Source organism: Panthera uncia, chromosome E1 (genome assembly GCF_023721935.1).
Source record: "Panthera uncia isolate 11264 chromosome E1, Puncia_PCG_1.0, whole genome shotgun sequence".
Classification (NCBI taxonomy): Eukaryota; Metazoa; Chordata; class Mammalia; order Carnivora; family Felidae; genus Panthera; species Panthera uncia.
In genome coordinates, this window is record NC_064814.1 from 46,786,442 (window position 1) to 46,801,436 (window position 14,995).

Below are 14,995 nucleotides of genomic sequence, written 5' to 3' on the forward strand. Positions count from 1 at the left end.
CCTGTGTCACCACCTCCCACACCTGTGTCACCACCACCTCCCACACCCATGTCACCACCACCCACACCCGTGTCACCACCACCTCCCACACTCGTGTCACCACCACCTCCCACACCCGTGTCACCACCACCCACACCTGTGTCACCACCACTGACACCTGTGTCACCACCTCCCACACCTGTGTCACCACCACCTCCCACACCCGTGTCACCACCACCCACACCCGTGTCACCACCACCCACACCTGTGTCACCACCACCTCCCACACTCATGTCACCACCACCACCCACACCTGTGTCACCACCACCCACACCTGTGTCACCACCACCTCCCACACCTGTGTCACCACCACCACTGACACCTGTGTCACCACCTCCCACACCCGTGTCACCACCTCCCACACCTGTGTCACCACCACCTCCCACACCTGTGTCACCACCACCCACACCTGTGTCACTACCACCTCCCCCACCTGTGTCACCACCTCCCACGCCTGTGTCACCACCACCTCCCACATCTGTGGGAGAAGATGACCACTTCTCACCTCCTCCCTGGTCCCTACCCACTTTGAGCCACGTTAGTCACTCACCTGCACGTCCAGCATGTCAATCATGGTCCTGCCTCAGGGCTTTTGCACCTGCTGTTCCCTCCGCCTAGAACGCTCTTTGCCCGGATAGCTGCTTGGGTCAGACATCCTTTCCTACAAATCTTGGCTCATTGGCTTGTCAATGAGGACAGCCCTGACCATCTCTGGAATGGTACCCAGTAGGTAGTACATGCTCAACAAGTATAGGGAAGAAGAGAGGCAGAGAGGGAAGGAGGGAGGCAGAGAAGACAGGGAGGGAGAAGGAATGAAGGAAGGGATACCACACAGCCATTTTTGTTCCAGTGAAATCAGGTTCCAGTGAACACCAAAGAGCGACCCAGATGGTGCAAAAGGAAAGATTACCAAAGGCCGATATGGGGGCGCCTGGCGGCTCAGTCGGTTAAGCGTCCGACATTGGCTCGGGTCATGATCTCACAGTTCGTGAGTTCGGGCCCCGCGTCGGGCTCTGAGCTGTCAGCACGGAGCCTGGATTCTGTGTCTCCTTCTGTCTCTGCCCCTCCCCCACTCACGCTCTGTCTCCCTCTCTGTCTCAAAAATAAATAAACATTTAAAAATTTGAAAAAAGAAAAGGCCAACATGAATCATGAAGGTGGGTAGGAGAGGGAGGGATGCAGGCCTGGAGACCCCGGATGGGTAAAGCAGCCTCTCTCCCTCCCAACCGTGCCTTCCCTCCCCCACCTGACAGACACCCTGGGCTCTGGACCATACCAGCCTGGCGGCGGTTAGGGGAGGGGGAAGACGTTCTGTGGCCCTCAAAACTCATCTCGCCTCTGCTCCACATAGGCAACCCTATCATTCCCTGAGGAGGGAGTCCAGACACCGGGTTCTAGTCCTGTTTCTGTCCCAAGCTCAGTGCGTGACCTCAGACCTGGCACTCAACATCCTGAGCCTCAGTTTCCCCTTCTGTCAAAATCAGGGAGAGTGGATGCCATCTTTTAACAGGCAGCCCACTCTATTCTGAGCATCTATAAATAGCACGTGCACAGTGCTTTTCTGCTAGGAAACCTGCCACGCCAGAACCGTCCCGACCTTCTAGGGTCGGTTTTACTCGAGACTGTAACCGCCACACCTGGGCCCATTGCACCACAGACCAAGGGCAAGGTCACCTGGCACCCCCCTCCTTCCTCCACTCTTTCCTCTCAGGAGGGACTGGGGTTTCACACAGAGCAGCCGAGGCCCAGAAATAGCAGCTGGCCACTCACAGGCCAACCCTCCCAGGCCCCAAAAAGGAAGTGAGAGAAAGGCGGGCACTTTTGTTCTTTCTGCAGAAAAGAACTGCTTCTGCAGGACCTGCCAGGCGCTCCCCAGGGCCCTGAGCAGACCTGGCCCCCCGCCCCGCACCGGTTCTTGGCAAGGTGGGGCTCCGGCTGCGCTGTCGCTGACCCTGATGGACGAAGACATGTGTACAAAGTCACAGGAATGGGGCTGAGGCTGGGCCCAGGATTCCTTGCCCTACATCATTCTATGAATTGCAATTTGTTCGGTAGGGACATGCAGACAAATCTGTAGGGGACATCGCCGTGTAAAGAAAGGCCATCCACCGTCCTCTTGGATGACTCCAAGAAGAGGTGACTCGGGGTAAATTCCTTTTGAGGTGCATACGCTCATAGATCGAGATAGTCACCCCCTACTTCCTTACATAAAACCAGATTCAAGGGGATCACAGTGTCTGAGAATAACCTGGCCCAGCCAGTCCCCTCACAGGGGACCTCGGAGGACGCACGTGGGCGGGAGGACAAACACGTTGGCTGCAGCACTACTCAAAATGGGGGACAGAGGTAAAGCAGCTCAGTGTGTTGTTTTCCTCAGCCCTGCCCACACCTTTCCAAAGAGTCCCTTCATTCAGTTCCTTCTCGCTTTGAGTGGTTGGTCTGGTTCCCGCCCAGACCCTGCCCGAGACATCAGCAGGGAAAGGGATGAATCAAATGTGATGTGTGCTTGTCGTGGAGCATGTGCAGCGCGAAAAAGAAGAAAGCCAGGCTTGCACGTATCTCCACCCTGGGTCTCTCAAGAACACAGTGATGAGGGGAGAAAGGCGGTTACCCTGTGGCTCCATGGGTGTGGATTTTTTTTTAATTTTTAAAATATTTATTTAATTTTGAGAGAGAGAGAGAGACAGAGCAGGAGCTGGGGAGGGGCAGAGAGAGAGAGAGGGAGACACAGAATTCAAACAGGCTCCAGGCTCCCAGCTGTCAGCACAGAGCCCGATGTGGGGCTTGAACCCATGAACTGCAAGAACATGACCTGAGCCGAACTCGGAGGCTTAACCAACTGAGCCACTCAGGCGTCCCATGGTGTCGATTTTTTTAAATGTTGATCTATTTTTGAGAGAGAAAGAGAGAGAGAGCAGGACTGGGGGAGTGGCAGAGAGAGAGAGAGAGAGAGAGAGAGAGAGAGAGAGGATCTGAAGCAGACTCCAGACTCCGAGCTGTCAGCGCAAAGCCCAACCTGAACTCATGAACCGTGAGATCATGACCTGCGCCCAAGTCAGACGCTCAACCGCTGAGCCACCCAGGCGCCCCACCATCGGTGTGGATTTTAACCAGACCTAGGCATAACTCACGTGCACTTGCAGACGGGTGTTAAGATATCAGAAATGACCTGGAAACACACAAACCAAACTCACAAACTCCTTCTGGGGAGGGGACGGCGCTGGTGGATCCGGTCAAAGGGGACTGAGACCGTATGTGCGGTGCCTTGTGGCTTAGAAAAGGGAAACATGGAGCAAACTCGACCAGTCGTAAACAAGGCCCGTGTGGCTGCTGTTAAATTATTTCCTGTGCTGTTCTGAATATGAAGATCTTGTACATACTTGTTCCACTGCTGCGTTTCTACACGTAGTTTGCTGAGCCCTCCTACATCCCAAGTTGTGGGAATACAGCACGGATAGAACAAAGTACCCCTGCGTCCTTGGAGTCTATGGGAGACACACACAAGACGTAAGATAAGTAAAATTTATAGCCTGATCAGGGCCACGAGGGAGCATATGGAGCAGGGAAGGAAGACAGGAGTTCCAGGCATGGGGACCGAAATGTTAAGGAAGATAGTGGACTAGTTTCCTACGGCTGCCAAGGTAAAGAAAGTGCCACGAACCGGTGACTTGAAACAACGCACATTTATTCCCTCATTTGTTCATTCCCCCATTTATAATTTTGAAGGTCAGAAGTCCCAAATCAGTCTTGCTGGGCTAACATCAAGGTGAGGGGAGGCTGGCTCCTTCCAGAACCTCCAGGGGAGAATCCATGCATGGCCACTCTCAGCTTCCAGAATTGTGCTCCTGGCGTCCCTTGGCTCGTGGCCCCTCCCTCCACCTTCTCTCTTTCTTTTTAAATTTTTTAATGTTTATTTATTTTTAAGAGAGAGACAGACAGAGTGGGAGCAGGGGAGGGGCAGAGAGAGAGAGGGAGACACAGAATCCGAAGCAGGCTCCAGACTCTGAGCTGTCAGCACAGAGCCTAAAGTGGGCTTGAACCCAGGAACCACGAGATCATGACCTGAGCTGAAGTCAGACACTTAACCAACTGAGCCACTCAGGTGCCCCCCTTCCCTCCTCTTCAAAGCCATACCTGCCTCTTCTATGGCAGCCCTCCCTCCACCTCCCTCTCATAGGACTCTTGAAGTTACACTGAGCACCCCCCACCCATAGTCCAGGATCCTCTCCCCATCTCAAGATCCTTACCTCAGCCACATCTGCAAAGTCCCTTTGTCAGATGAGGGAATATTCGCGGGGCCCAGGAATTAGGACCTGGAGGTCTTTAGTGTCCCATAGGTGCAAAGTAACATTTAAGTAAAGACCTGGGGGCACCTGGGTGACTCAGGTGGTTGAGCGTCCGACTTCAGCTCAGGTCCTGATCTCGCTGTTCATGGGTTCCAGCCCTGCATCGGGCTGTCTGCTGCCAGCACGGAGCCCGTTTGGGATCCTCGGTTCCCCCTCTCTCTCTGCCCCTCCCCTGCTTGTGCTCTCTCTCACTCTCTCAAAAATAAACATTAAAAAAAAATTTTTAAGAACATTTAAAATAAATAAATAAATACCTGAAGGAGGAGGAAAAGGGAGCCGTGTGGTTCTCCATGGAAGAGTATTCCAGGCAAAGGGAACAGGCCCAGCGAGTCTGAGGAACAGCAGCAAAGCCAGTGTGGCTGGAGCGCAGGGAGTGAGGGGAGAGGAGGAGGAGGGGAGGCAGCTGAGGGAACAGTGTGGAGGGTCTGGTCATTGTGCAGAAGTCATTTTTTCCGGAGTGAGATGGGAGCCATGGGAAGGGTTGAGGGGCCTAGCTCTTCTGTCTCTAAAACCCTGGCCCCAGGGTTCTGGAGAACACACCCCTTCCAGGACACGCTCGCTCCTTTTCATTGCTGAGTAATACTCCTTTGTATGGACACGTCCATTCACCTGGTGATGGACATCTCAGTTGTTTCCAGTTTTTGCCAATTCCCCAACAGAGCTGGTATATGCCGTAAGCATTCAGGTACACATTTGTATGGATGTATTTCATTTCCCTTGGGTAAGCGTCTAGGAATTTCTGAATCTGTGTCCTAGGTATGTGTTTAAAATTTCAAAAACCTACCAAATTAATAACAAAAATGGCCTTACAGTCTACATTCTGACCAGCAGGGAATGAGTTTCAGTAGCTCTGAAAGTTTCAGTAGCATCCTCATCAACACTTGGTGTTGGTCAGTCTTTTTAATGTTAGCCATTCTAATAGGTGCGACATGCTTATTTCGTTATGGTTTTCTGTAATTTTTATTTCTCTGATCGCTAATGGTGTTGAGCATCTTCTCATGAGCTTATTGGCCATCTGTATATACACATATACCTTGGAAGTGTCTGTTCACATGTTTTGCCCATTTTTTTTTTTTTTGGTGTTTCTTTTTTCTTTTTGAGAAAAAGTGTGCCTGTGCATGAGTAGGGGAGGGACAGAGCAGAGAGACCGCAAGAGATCTCAAGAGAATCTCAACCAGGCTCCCTGCCCAGCACAGATCCCAACACAGGGCTCAATCCCACGACCTTGGGATCATGACCAGAGCTGAAATCAAGAGTCAGACCCTTAATTGACTAAATAACCCAGGTGTCCCTCACCCATTTTTAAAAAATTGAGTTGTTCTTTTTCTTGTTGGGTTTTGGAGCATTCTTCATACCTTCTGATACTAGTCCTTTATCACATAAGTAGTGCAAATATTTTCTCCCAGTCTGTGGCTTGTATTTTCACTCTCTTAGCAGCATCTATGGAAGAGCAGAAGAGTTTAATCTGAATGAAGTCACTTGATCCATTTTTTTTCTTTTATGGATTATACTTTTGGTATCATATCTAAGAAATCTTTGCCTAACCAGGGTTTTCTCATACATTTTCTTTTAGAAGTTGTATACTTTTGGTTTTACACTTAAGCTTATGATTTTGGGTTACTCTTTATATGTGGTATATTACTGTTAACTATTCTATTGATCTCTGTTCCATTGTCAACCTGTACACCAACACCACATAGCTATATATGGTACTACTATGTTCTAGAAATAACTTTACTATCCTATCCTATACTATGCATGCCATTACTTTACTATATAGCTTTAACACTAGCTTAAAACAGCTGGTGTTGGCTCCCCAACTTAATTCTTTTTTCAAAGTTGTTTTGGATATTCTAGGTTCATTGCATCTCTATGCATATCATATATCTCTTCAGAGTTCTCCAGAGAAACAGAACTATATATGTACATATATAGCCATATATATTGACTGTGTGTGTGTGTGTGTGTGTGTGTGTGTGTGTGTATGCTCGTAATTGTTTCGGCCAGAGCCAGCAGAGGCTAACTGCCTGAGACCAACTGCAGGACTCAAGTGGAGAGTGAAAGCCAAAATGATAAGCAGAATGAATTGTAAATATAGTACGATATACGGAATTTGCAAACATGCTATGATATTACATACGGTATATGTAAATATATATATTTTTTCTTATATACATAATTCTGTTTCTCTGGAGTACTCTAATACATCACGTGCCTAGAACGATGCCTGACACATAGCAGGCAATAAATATTTGTTGAGTGAATTAATGAATCTGTTTATTCATTGCCACATCCCCAGTGCCTGACACTTAAGACACAATGGATGAAGAATCTGGCAAAAAAAAAAAAAAAAAAAGAATCTGGCACGTGTACCTTACAGAACGTACTCTTCCTGTTTAAAGCTTAGAAACCCAAAAACAACACCGTCTATGTTGAGAGACACAGAAAAGCTCACTTGCTGGGGGTCCATTGCGTTAACGGTTTCATCCCCAAGGTGGGGGGTGGTGACTTTGGAGGTCTTCGACGTCCCTCTCCCCATCCAGGTTTTATCTATACCAGCGGTTCTCAACCCAGGCCGTTCTGCCTCCTCCCAGGGAACCTGGGACAATGTCTGGGGACACTGCTGTCTCAATGGTGGTGTGGTGGGCAGGGAACAGGCGTCCACTGGCATCTAGTGGGTAGAGGCCAGGGACACTGCCAAACATCCTACAATGCACACAACAGCCCCACAACAAAGAATGACCTGGCCCAAAATGTCAGTAGTGCTGATACTGAGGAGCTCTGGTTCACACTGGTCGCTCATCGAAAATGCTCCAGGGGCGCCTGGGTGGCTCAGTCGTTTGAGCATCCGGCTTCGGTTCAGGTCATGATCTCACAGCTCATGAGTTCAAGCCCCGCGTCGGGCTCTGTGCTGACAGCTTGGAGCCTGGAGCCTGCTTCTGTTTCTGTGTCTCCCTCTCTCTATGCCCCTCCCCCATTTACGCTCTCTCTCTCTCTCTCTCTCTCAAAAATAAACATTCAAAAAAAAATTTTAAAAAAATGCTCCATATCCGATCCCCTTCACGTACAGCCTTGCGCCAGCGTTCCTTCAAACCTGCACAGCACAACTCCTACATGGCATGATTATGAAACTCTAAAACCACAAGCAGAATGCATTTGTTTGACAAGGAACACACTGGAGACCACAACCATCCTAAGAACTTTGCATACAGAAGGGTTTTGTTTTTGAAAACTGAAATTACAGAATAAGAACCCAAAAAGGAGAGAGGGAGAGAACTTCACTGTTTGGGTTCAAATTAGCAACCTGAATATTCTTGGCTCTCGGTAGGAAAGGTAGGTGTTAATGTCAGATGAGACCATCTGCTGTGGCCGTGGGGTTTCGTTCTGACCAGCTCCTTCCCACTCCTATTATAAGAGGAGCAGATGTTTGGGAGACTAACCTAGCAGGCAAAGAACAAGGTTTATGTGTAAAAAGAGAACATTTTTTTTTTTTTTTTTTTTTTTTTTTTTAGTAGAATGGAAATATCTCTCGACTGCTAACTCAGAATGAGATGTGGTGATGAGCTGACCTTGAGAGTTTCGGTGTGGCCCAGACCAAACAGCAGGGCGGGGCATGGGGAGGCGGTCAGCAAGGCAAGGTCCTACTTGCTTTATTTAGCGCCCAGGTGAGTTCTATTCACTTGAGGCTGAATCGGTTTATGCGGAGCATGTAAGCAACACGGACGTGCAATCTTCAGCGTGGTAGCTGCTAGTCTCTTGCGGCAATTGAAGTGTAAATGTAAACCAAATTTTAAAAATTCAGTGTCTCAGTCCCACTAGGCACCTTTCTAGCGCTCAAAAGCCCTAGTGGCTAGTGGCTATCATACTGGACAATGCAGACAGAGATCAGCTCCAAACATCACAGTAAGTTCTATCAGGAGGCACTGATCTGCATCTCATCTCCCTGATGCATGCCTGCCGTGGACAAGGCAGGCAGCTCCTGCTCCAGGGGCTGGGGGAGGCCTCTCCAACCAGCTGTCTTCCCTCCTGGCTTATGGACACTCTTTCTCGAATCTCCTGCTCCTCTCAGCCCCCACCCAAGTCAGAGCCGATCTTTCCTGCTTCCAGACTCTCATAATCCCTTACACACACTTGTGAGTTTATTATTTTGAAATGCACATGTTTTACCCAGAACGAAAGTTAACGTTGCCGTGTTGGTCTCGAGGTCCTATGTCATCTCTGAGCACATCTCCTACCTTCTCTCCTTGCTCCCTCCCCAGCTCCAGGCCCCCCCCCCCCCCCCCCCCACCCCTGGCTACTCGCAGTTCCTTGAATGCATCAGCCAGGTCGGCTTTGGGGCCTCTTCAGTTGCTATTTCCCGCCCACCCAATACCTACATTGTCATTACCTTGCTTCTTTGAGGTCTCTGCTCAAATGTCATTTTATCAGAAAGATACTCTCTGACGCCATCTTATCCCATATAACTCTCACACACACGCACATGCACATACAGCACGCACACGCGCACACACACACACACACACAGGTGACAACTTTCCCCAGGCACCTTCTAGATACCTTTCTGCAAGTTCTGAGGCATGGCGCCCCCCTGTGGGCGGCGTTCCCAACACTCCGGAGGGTGGATTTTCCAGCAAGCCCTGCTGGCACCCCATTCCTCTGCCAGGAGGCATACCGCGGCCATGCCCCATCCAGCGAGGTCTGGATCTCCGCCCTGGCTCCGGTGGACAGGGTGGTGGGCTCTCCCTTGGGTGCTCCATCTCTGCCCTGGGGCCAGAGGCTGCTCCTCATTCTGCTACCCTATGTTGCTTAGAATTATCTTTACGTCTCTTTAGTGAATCCCTTGTTACACCCATCCTTTGTCAGTAATCCTTTGTATTAAACGTTCTGTATTCCAATGATGGTGTGGCTTCTGTCTGCTAATTGGACCCTGATAAATGCACGGAGACATCGTTCCAGCTCTACCCGCCCACAGAGCCTAGTATGTACTGCGTGTTTGACGAACGTTGGGTGCACAGATGTACGAACGGCAGTTTTTTGCTTCACCCCATATGCTGGTTGCTGGTTTTTATCCCTCTGTGAGGGTGGGGGATGATAAGATCTAAATCCTGGAAAAGAACAAACTTATACTGGGCACCTATGGTTTAAGGCGTTTCCTAGGTGCTGTGAAGATACAAAGATATTTATTTACAAAGATAATAGACAAGCTGTTTGCACTTACATAGGTTTAGAAAAATGCACTGCAATTTTTCTAAGCGCAAGCCGCATGGTGGGCCATACTCCACAGTGTTGGAGGAAGATGGCCCCATGGCGAAGGTAACTGACATCAGTCCACTGACTCAGAGGCCCGAGCAGTCCTTGTCTCTCCCCTGGCTGGGCCGTTCGTCCCAGCTGAGGGCTTCCAAGGGGTCCGCCATCACCACTGTTCAGTTCCAGAACATTTTCATCACCTGAAAAGGAAACCCTACCCCATTAGCAGTCACTCCCCATCCCGTCCTCCCCTCAGGCCTTGCAGCCACTAATCTGCTTTCTGTCTCTGTCACTTATTCTGGATATTTTATTAAAATGGAATCATACCATATATGATCTTTTGTGTCCGGCTGTTTTCCCCAACAGAATGTTTTATCAGATTTATCCATGTTGTAGCATGTATCAGCAGTTCATTCCCTCTTTTTTTTTTTTTTTTTTTTAAACTACGCTCTGCACCCAGCACAAGAGCACATCCTGGCACTTGAACTCATGATTCTGAGATCAAGACCTGAGCCGAGATCATGAGTCAATCACTGATGGAGCCACCCAGACGCCCCAGTTCATTCCCTTTTGATGGCTGAATAATATTCCAGTGTACGGATAGACCACGTTTTGTTATCCCTTCATCAGTTGATGGAATTTAGGTTGTCTCCCCCTTTTGGCCATTGTGAATAATGCTGGATAATATTGTACAAGTATTTGTTTTCAATTACTTGGGGTATATACCTAAGAATGGGAACGTGTGGTCATGCGGTGATTTTATGTTCGCCTTTTGGGGAACTGTCAAACTGTTTTTTACATCAGCTTCGCCATTGACATTCCCACCGGCGATGTAAGAGGGTTCAGATTTCTCCACATCCACACCAATGTTTTTTTTTTTTTTCTTTTTTTTTTCATTATTTCCCTCATAGTGGGTCTGAAGTGGTATTTCATTGTGGTTTTCATTTACATTTTCCTAATGACATTACACATCTTTTCCTGTGCTTGAGAACTGTCTATTCAAGTCCTTTGCCCATTTAAAAATTGGATTTTTTGCCTTTTCGTTGTTGAATTATAAGGGTTCTTTATTTATTCTGGTTACTAGACCTTTATTAGCTATATGCATTTAAATATTTTCTCCCATTCTGTGCATATGTCTTTTGACAGTGTTTTTTGCTTCACATTTTACATTTTAATGAAGTCCAATTTATCTATTTATTCTCTTGTTGCCTGTGTTTTTGGTGTCATATTCAAGAAATCTTTACCAAATCCAATGTAAGATCCTTTCCCCCTTGGTCTTCTTCAAAGAGCTTTATAATTTTTATTCTTACATTTAGGTCTCTGATCCATTTTAAATTGGTTTTCATAGATGGTGTGAGGTAAGGGTCCAACTTCATTATTTTCTGTGGAAATTCAGTTGTCCCAGTACCACCTGCTGAAGAGACTATTTTTTCCACATTGAATGGTTATGCCACCCCTGTCAAAAATCAACTGACCATATGTGTATGGATTTACTTGTGGACTCTCAATCTATTCCACTCATTTATATGTTATTCTGTATGCCAGTACCATACTGTTCGTATTATTATAGCTCTGTAGTTAAGTTTCAAAACCAGGATGTGTGATTCCTCCAACTTTGTTTTTCTCTCTTAAGATTGTTTTGGCTATTCAGGGTCCCTGGCAGTTCCATACAAATTTTAGGATCAGCTTCTCCATTCTAAAGAAAAAAAAAAAAAAAAGGCCATTAGGATTTTGGTGGGGTTTGCATTGAATCTGTAGATTGCTTTGGGTAGTATTGCGTCTTAACAATGTTAAGTCTTTCAATCCATGAACATGGGATGTCTTTCAGTGTATTTAGACATTCTTTAATTTCTTTTGGCAATATCTTGTAACTCTCAGTATACACATCTTTAACCTATTTGTTTAAATTTATTCCTAAGTATTTTATTCTTTTTGGATGCCACTATAAGTGGAATTAGTTTCTTAGTTTCCTTTTGGGATTGCTCATTGCTATTATAGAAATACAACTAATTTTTGTGTGTTGATCCTCTACCTGGCAACTTTGTTGGATGCATTTATTAGCAATAATGGCTATTCAGTGGATTCTTTGAATTTTCATGTCATCTGTGAACATAGATAGTTTTATTTCTTCCTTTCCAATTTGGATGACTTTTGTTGCTTTTTCTTGCCTAATTGCTCTGGCCAGAATTCCAGCACTCTGTTGAGTAGCAGTGGTGAAAGCAGGCATCCTTGTCTTGTTTCTGTCTCAGGGGGAAAGCTTTCATTTTTCACCACTCAGTATGATGTCAGCTGTGGGCTTTTCATAACATCGTTTATCACACTGAAGAAGTTTCCTCTATTCCCAGTTTGGTGTTTTATCAAAAGTGGTGTTGGCTTTTTGTCAGATGTCTTTTCTGTATCAATTGAGATGATCATGTGGTCTTTTTCCTTCATTCTATTAATGGGATATATTACATTGATTGGGCAGCTCTGATTTTCCAAGATTAGTGGAAATATGAAATCTAATGGGACATAGTCTTACTTTTAAACATTTTCTAAAAATTTTTTTTTTTTAAATTTGCATGGGCCAAATCCAACTCAGCTAAGAGCCAAATTGGCTCTCTGGCCAACAGTTTGAAATCGCTCATAAAGAAACCTAAAAATCATTCTTCCCTTTGACTTAGGAATTTCACTTCCAGGGATCCATGCAGAATAAATAATACACGTATCATTTTTAGAGCCCCAAACTGGAAAGTTCCCAAATATCCAGCAGTAGAGCTTGGTTAAGGGTCATGTTCGCCCAGTGGGAAGAATGTTTTGCAGCCACTTACAATGGTTTTCATGAAGACTGTAAAGAAGCATCAACAGATACGGATGATACAATATTAGTGATTATCATCTGATATGATCGTAATTGTTGTCTGCTATGAAAATATGCTTTCTTTTTTCTCATGACAAGAAGTGGACAGGATCCCCAAGGCCTTACTGCTGATTGGGTTAGGTGGGCTCCACAACACATCATTTGTCCCGCCACCCCCCCCCACTCTAGATTCAAACGTGGCATAATCTGCTAACGTAACTTTCTTTTTCCTTTTTGGCACTCTCCACATTGGATTCACAATTTATTGATTTATTTTAGTGAGTTAGTTTTAAATGTTTATTTATTTTGAGAGAGAGAGAGAGTGGGGGAGGGGCAGAGAGTGAGGGAGAGAGAGAATCCCAAGCAGGCTCTGTGCTGTCAGCGCGGAGGGCTCCATCTCACGAACTGAGAGATCATGACCTGAGCCAAAATCAAGAGTCGAATGCTTAACCAGCTGAGCCACCCAGGGGCCCTTTGATTCATATCTTAAAACGCTTAAATCTCAAAGGCACATTTCCACATACCAGTTTCTCTTTTGCTGCTTCTGTGGGCCACATCGGTTTGCTCTGTCTGTCGTATGTAGGAACTACCTTGGGCAGAAATCCACTCCCCCTACCCAAAGCATCCCTATTCTTCATAAACACTTGAATCAAAACTATCTTGAAGATCGTTTCTGGCACGGCTGGCTGGCAGGGACGCACATCTCTTCGAGAATGAAGCGGCATGGACAGACAGGAGTCACTGGGCTGCTGCTTTAAACCACGCCAGCTATAGCCTTTCCACTAACCACCTGGATAAACGCGGGCCTTCTTGAGACTGATTTTATGAAGCTGCCGCTGCACCATGGAAACCGGAGGGTTCTTTCCATGGGCTCGTCTTGTAAAAGCTGAGTTCCATTTTGAGCACTCTGAGTCTAGCCATCAATGATGGTGACTCGATGAGAGGAAAAGAAGAATCCTCTGTAGTTTGAGCACTGACCTGGGCACTGTCTCATTCATACCACCTAAGACCAGGACAAGGGAGGGGCTGGGGGCTCCGACTGGGCTTTCAGAGCAGGTGATGCCCCAGCTGGGTGCTGACAGGAAGATGTAGGGGACAGAATATGCTACACAACTGATGTGTCCAGTGCAACGTGGTGCAGAACCTCTCCCAAGGCCCCACAGGCCTTGCCGGGGCTCGGGACAGGAGGTGGTCCCGGTGGGTGGGGAAGGGCTGCCCGGAGGAGGCAGCATTTGAGTTGGGCCTCTGTGGTGAGCTAAATAATGCGTCCCAGAGATTCATGCCTGCCTGGTACCTATGAATGTGACCATATTTGGAAAGAGGGTCTTTGCAGATATAATCAATTTAAGATAAGGTCATACTGGATTAGGGTGGGTCCTGATCTAATGACCCATGTCCTTACAGGAAAAGAGAAATTTGGATGAGGATACACAGGGAGGGAGGCCACCTGAAGACAGGCGGAGGTTGGAGGGGGCTGCATTTGCAGTGGAAGAATGGCAAGAAATGCCGGCCCCCACCGGAAGCTGGGGAGGAGGCAAAGAAGGACCCTCCCTTAGAGCCTTAGGAAGGCACGTGGCCAGGCCAACACCTTGATTTCTGACTCTGGCCTCCAGAACTGAGACAATAAAATTCTGTTGCCCCCATTTGGGGTACTTTGTGACAGCAGTCCCAGCAAGCCACTGCGGTCTTGAGGAAAACCTTGTCAAAAAAGCACCTCTGTTCCTTCCTTATGGGTGGGCCCCTCCCCAAAGGGCTACAGGCTTTCCCACTTGTCACCAGCAGGTGGCACCCCTGCTTTACGCTCCAGCTCTCCCTTCTAAGGGTGTGGGTGTCGGAGAGTTCACGTTGTTCCATATAAGGGTGGAATGGAGGTGGCAGAGGACGACACTTCCCAGGAATGCATGACCCTGGCCAGGGTAAAGGGTGGTTGTCCCCTTAACCCAGGTGCTGGAGGGCGATGGGCCACCCCATGCTCCCCCATTGGTGTCCCTGCTTAGAAATCCCTCGTGTGCATTGGAACGTGTGACCTTACAGAAAATGTCCACAGGGGCGCTGGGGTGTCCTTACCTATCAGGATGGCCTGGCTGGAGCTGCTCGGAGGCTTAGCCTTGGGCCGCCTGGAACCAACCCCGTTCCTGAGGCCTGCTCCAGGAGCCCAACCCCCCATCCCCAACTGGGCCTGATCCACATGCACTGAGAATGAGGAAGGGGTCTGCCCCCAGCACCTCAGGACGGCAGATGCTGGGCAAAATCACCCCACCGTCCTCCAGAGGAATCTCTGGGCAGGCCCCAGAGGGGTGGGAAATGGTGGCTCCCCAAAGGACTCATCACCTCCCGTTCTTCATGGGGCCAGTGGGTGGCCTGAGGCGGCGGGAAAGGTAAGAGCACAGAGTCTGGAGTCAGACCTGAGAGCCAGTCCCCGTTGTACCGTTTACCAGCCATGCTGATCACACTTCTCATTGAGCTTCAGCTTCTTGCTTGTAAAATGGGCCCAGATTAGCGCACCTGTTTTTCACGGAGGTTG

The 14,995-nt window shown here is 47.9% G+C and overlaps 2 protein-coding genes across 15 annotated transcripts in view; one reads left to right on the forward strand and one right to left on the reverse strand.

Annotated features, from left to right (window-relative positions):
• LOC125927554 (phage-like element PBSX protein XkdO) overlaps positions 1-1,118 on the reverse strand; it is a 1,698-nt gene extending 580 nt beyond the window's left edge. For 2 of the 14 annotated variants that reach the window (XM_049638025.1, XM_049638019.1), the window contains exons 1-2: positions 338-1,118; positions 149-244 (exon numbers count right to left, since the gene is read on the reverse strand). In XM_049638025.1, the coding sequence (XP_049493982.1) occupies positions 149-244; positions 338-517 (276 nt within the window). In that variant the 5' untranslated portion in view covers positions 518-1,118. Of the gene's footprint in view, positions 1-106; positions 260-292 lie in introns of all 14 variants that reach the window. The other 12 variants (XM_049638015.1, XM_049638012.1, XM_049638017.1 and 9 more) reach the window with 11 other exon arrangements.
• MPRIP (myosin phosphatase Rho interacting protein) overlaps positions 1-14,995 on the forward strand; it is a 329,117-nt gene that overhangs the window by 117,615 nt on the left and 196,507 nt on the right. The gene's annotated exons all lie outside the window — the stretch shown is intronic.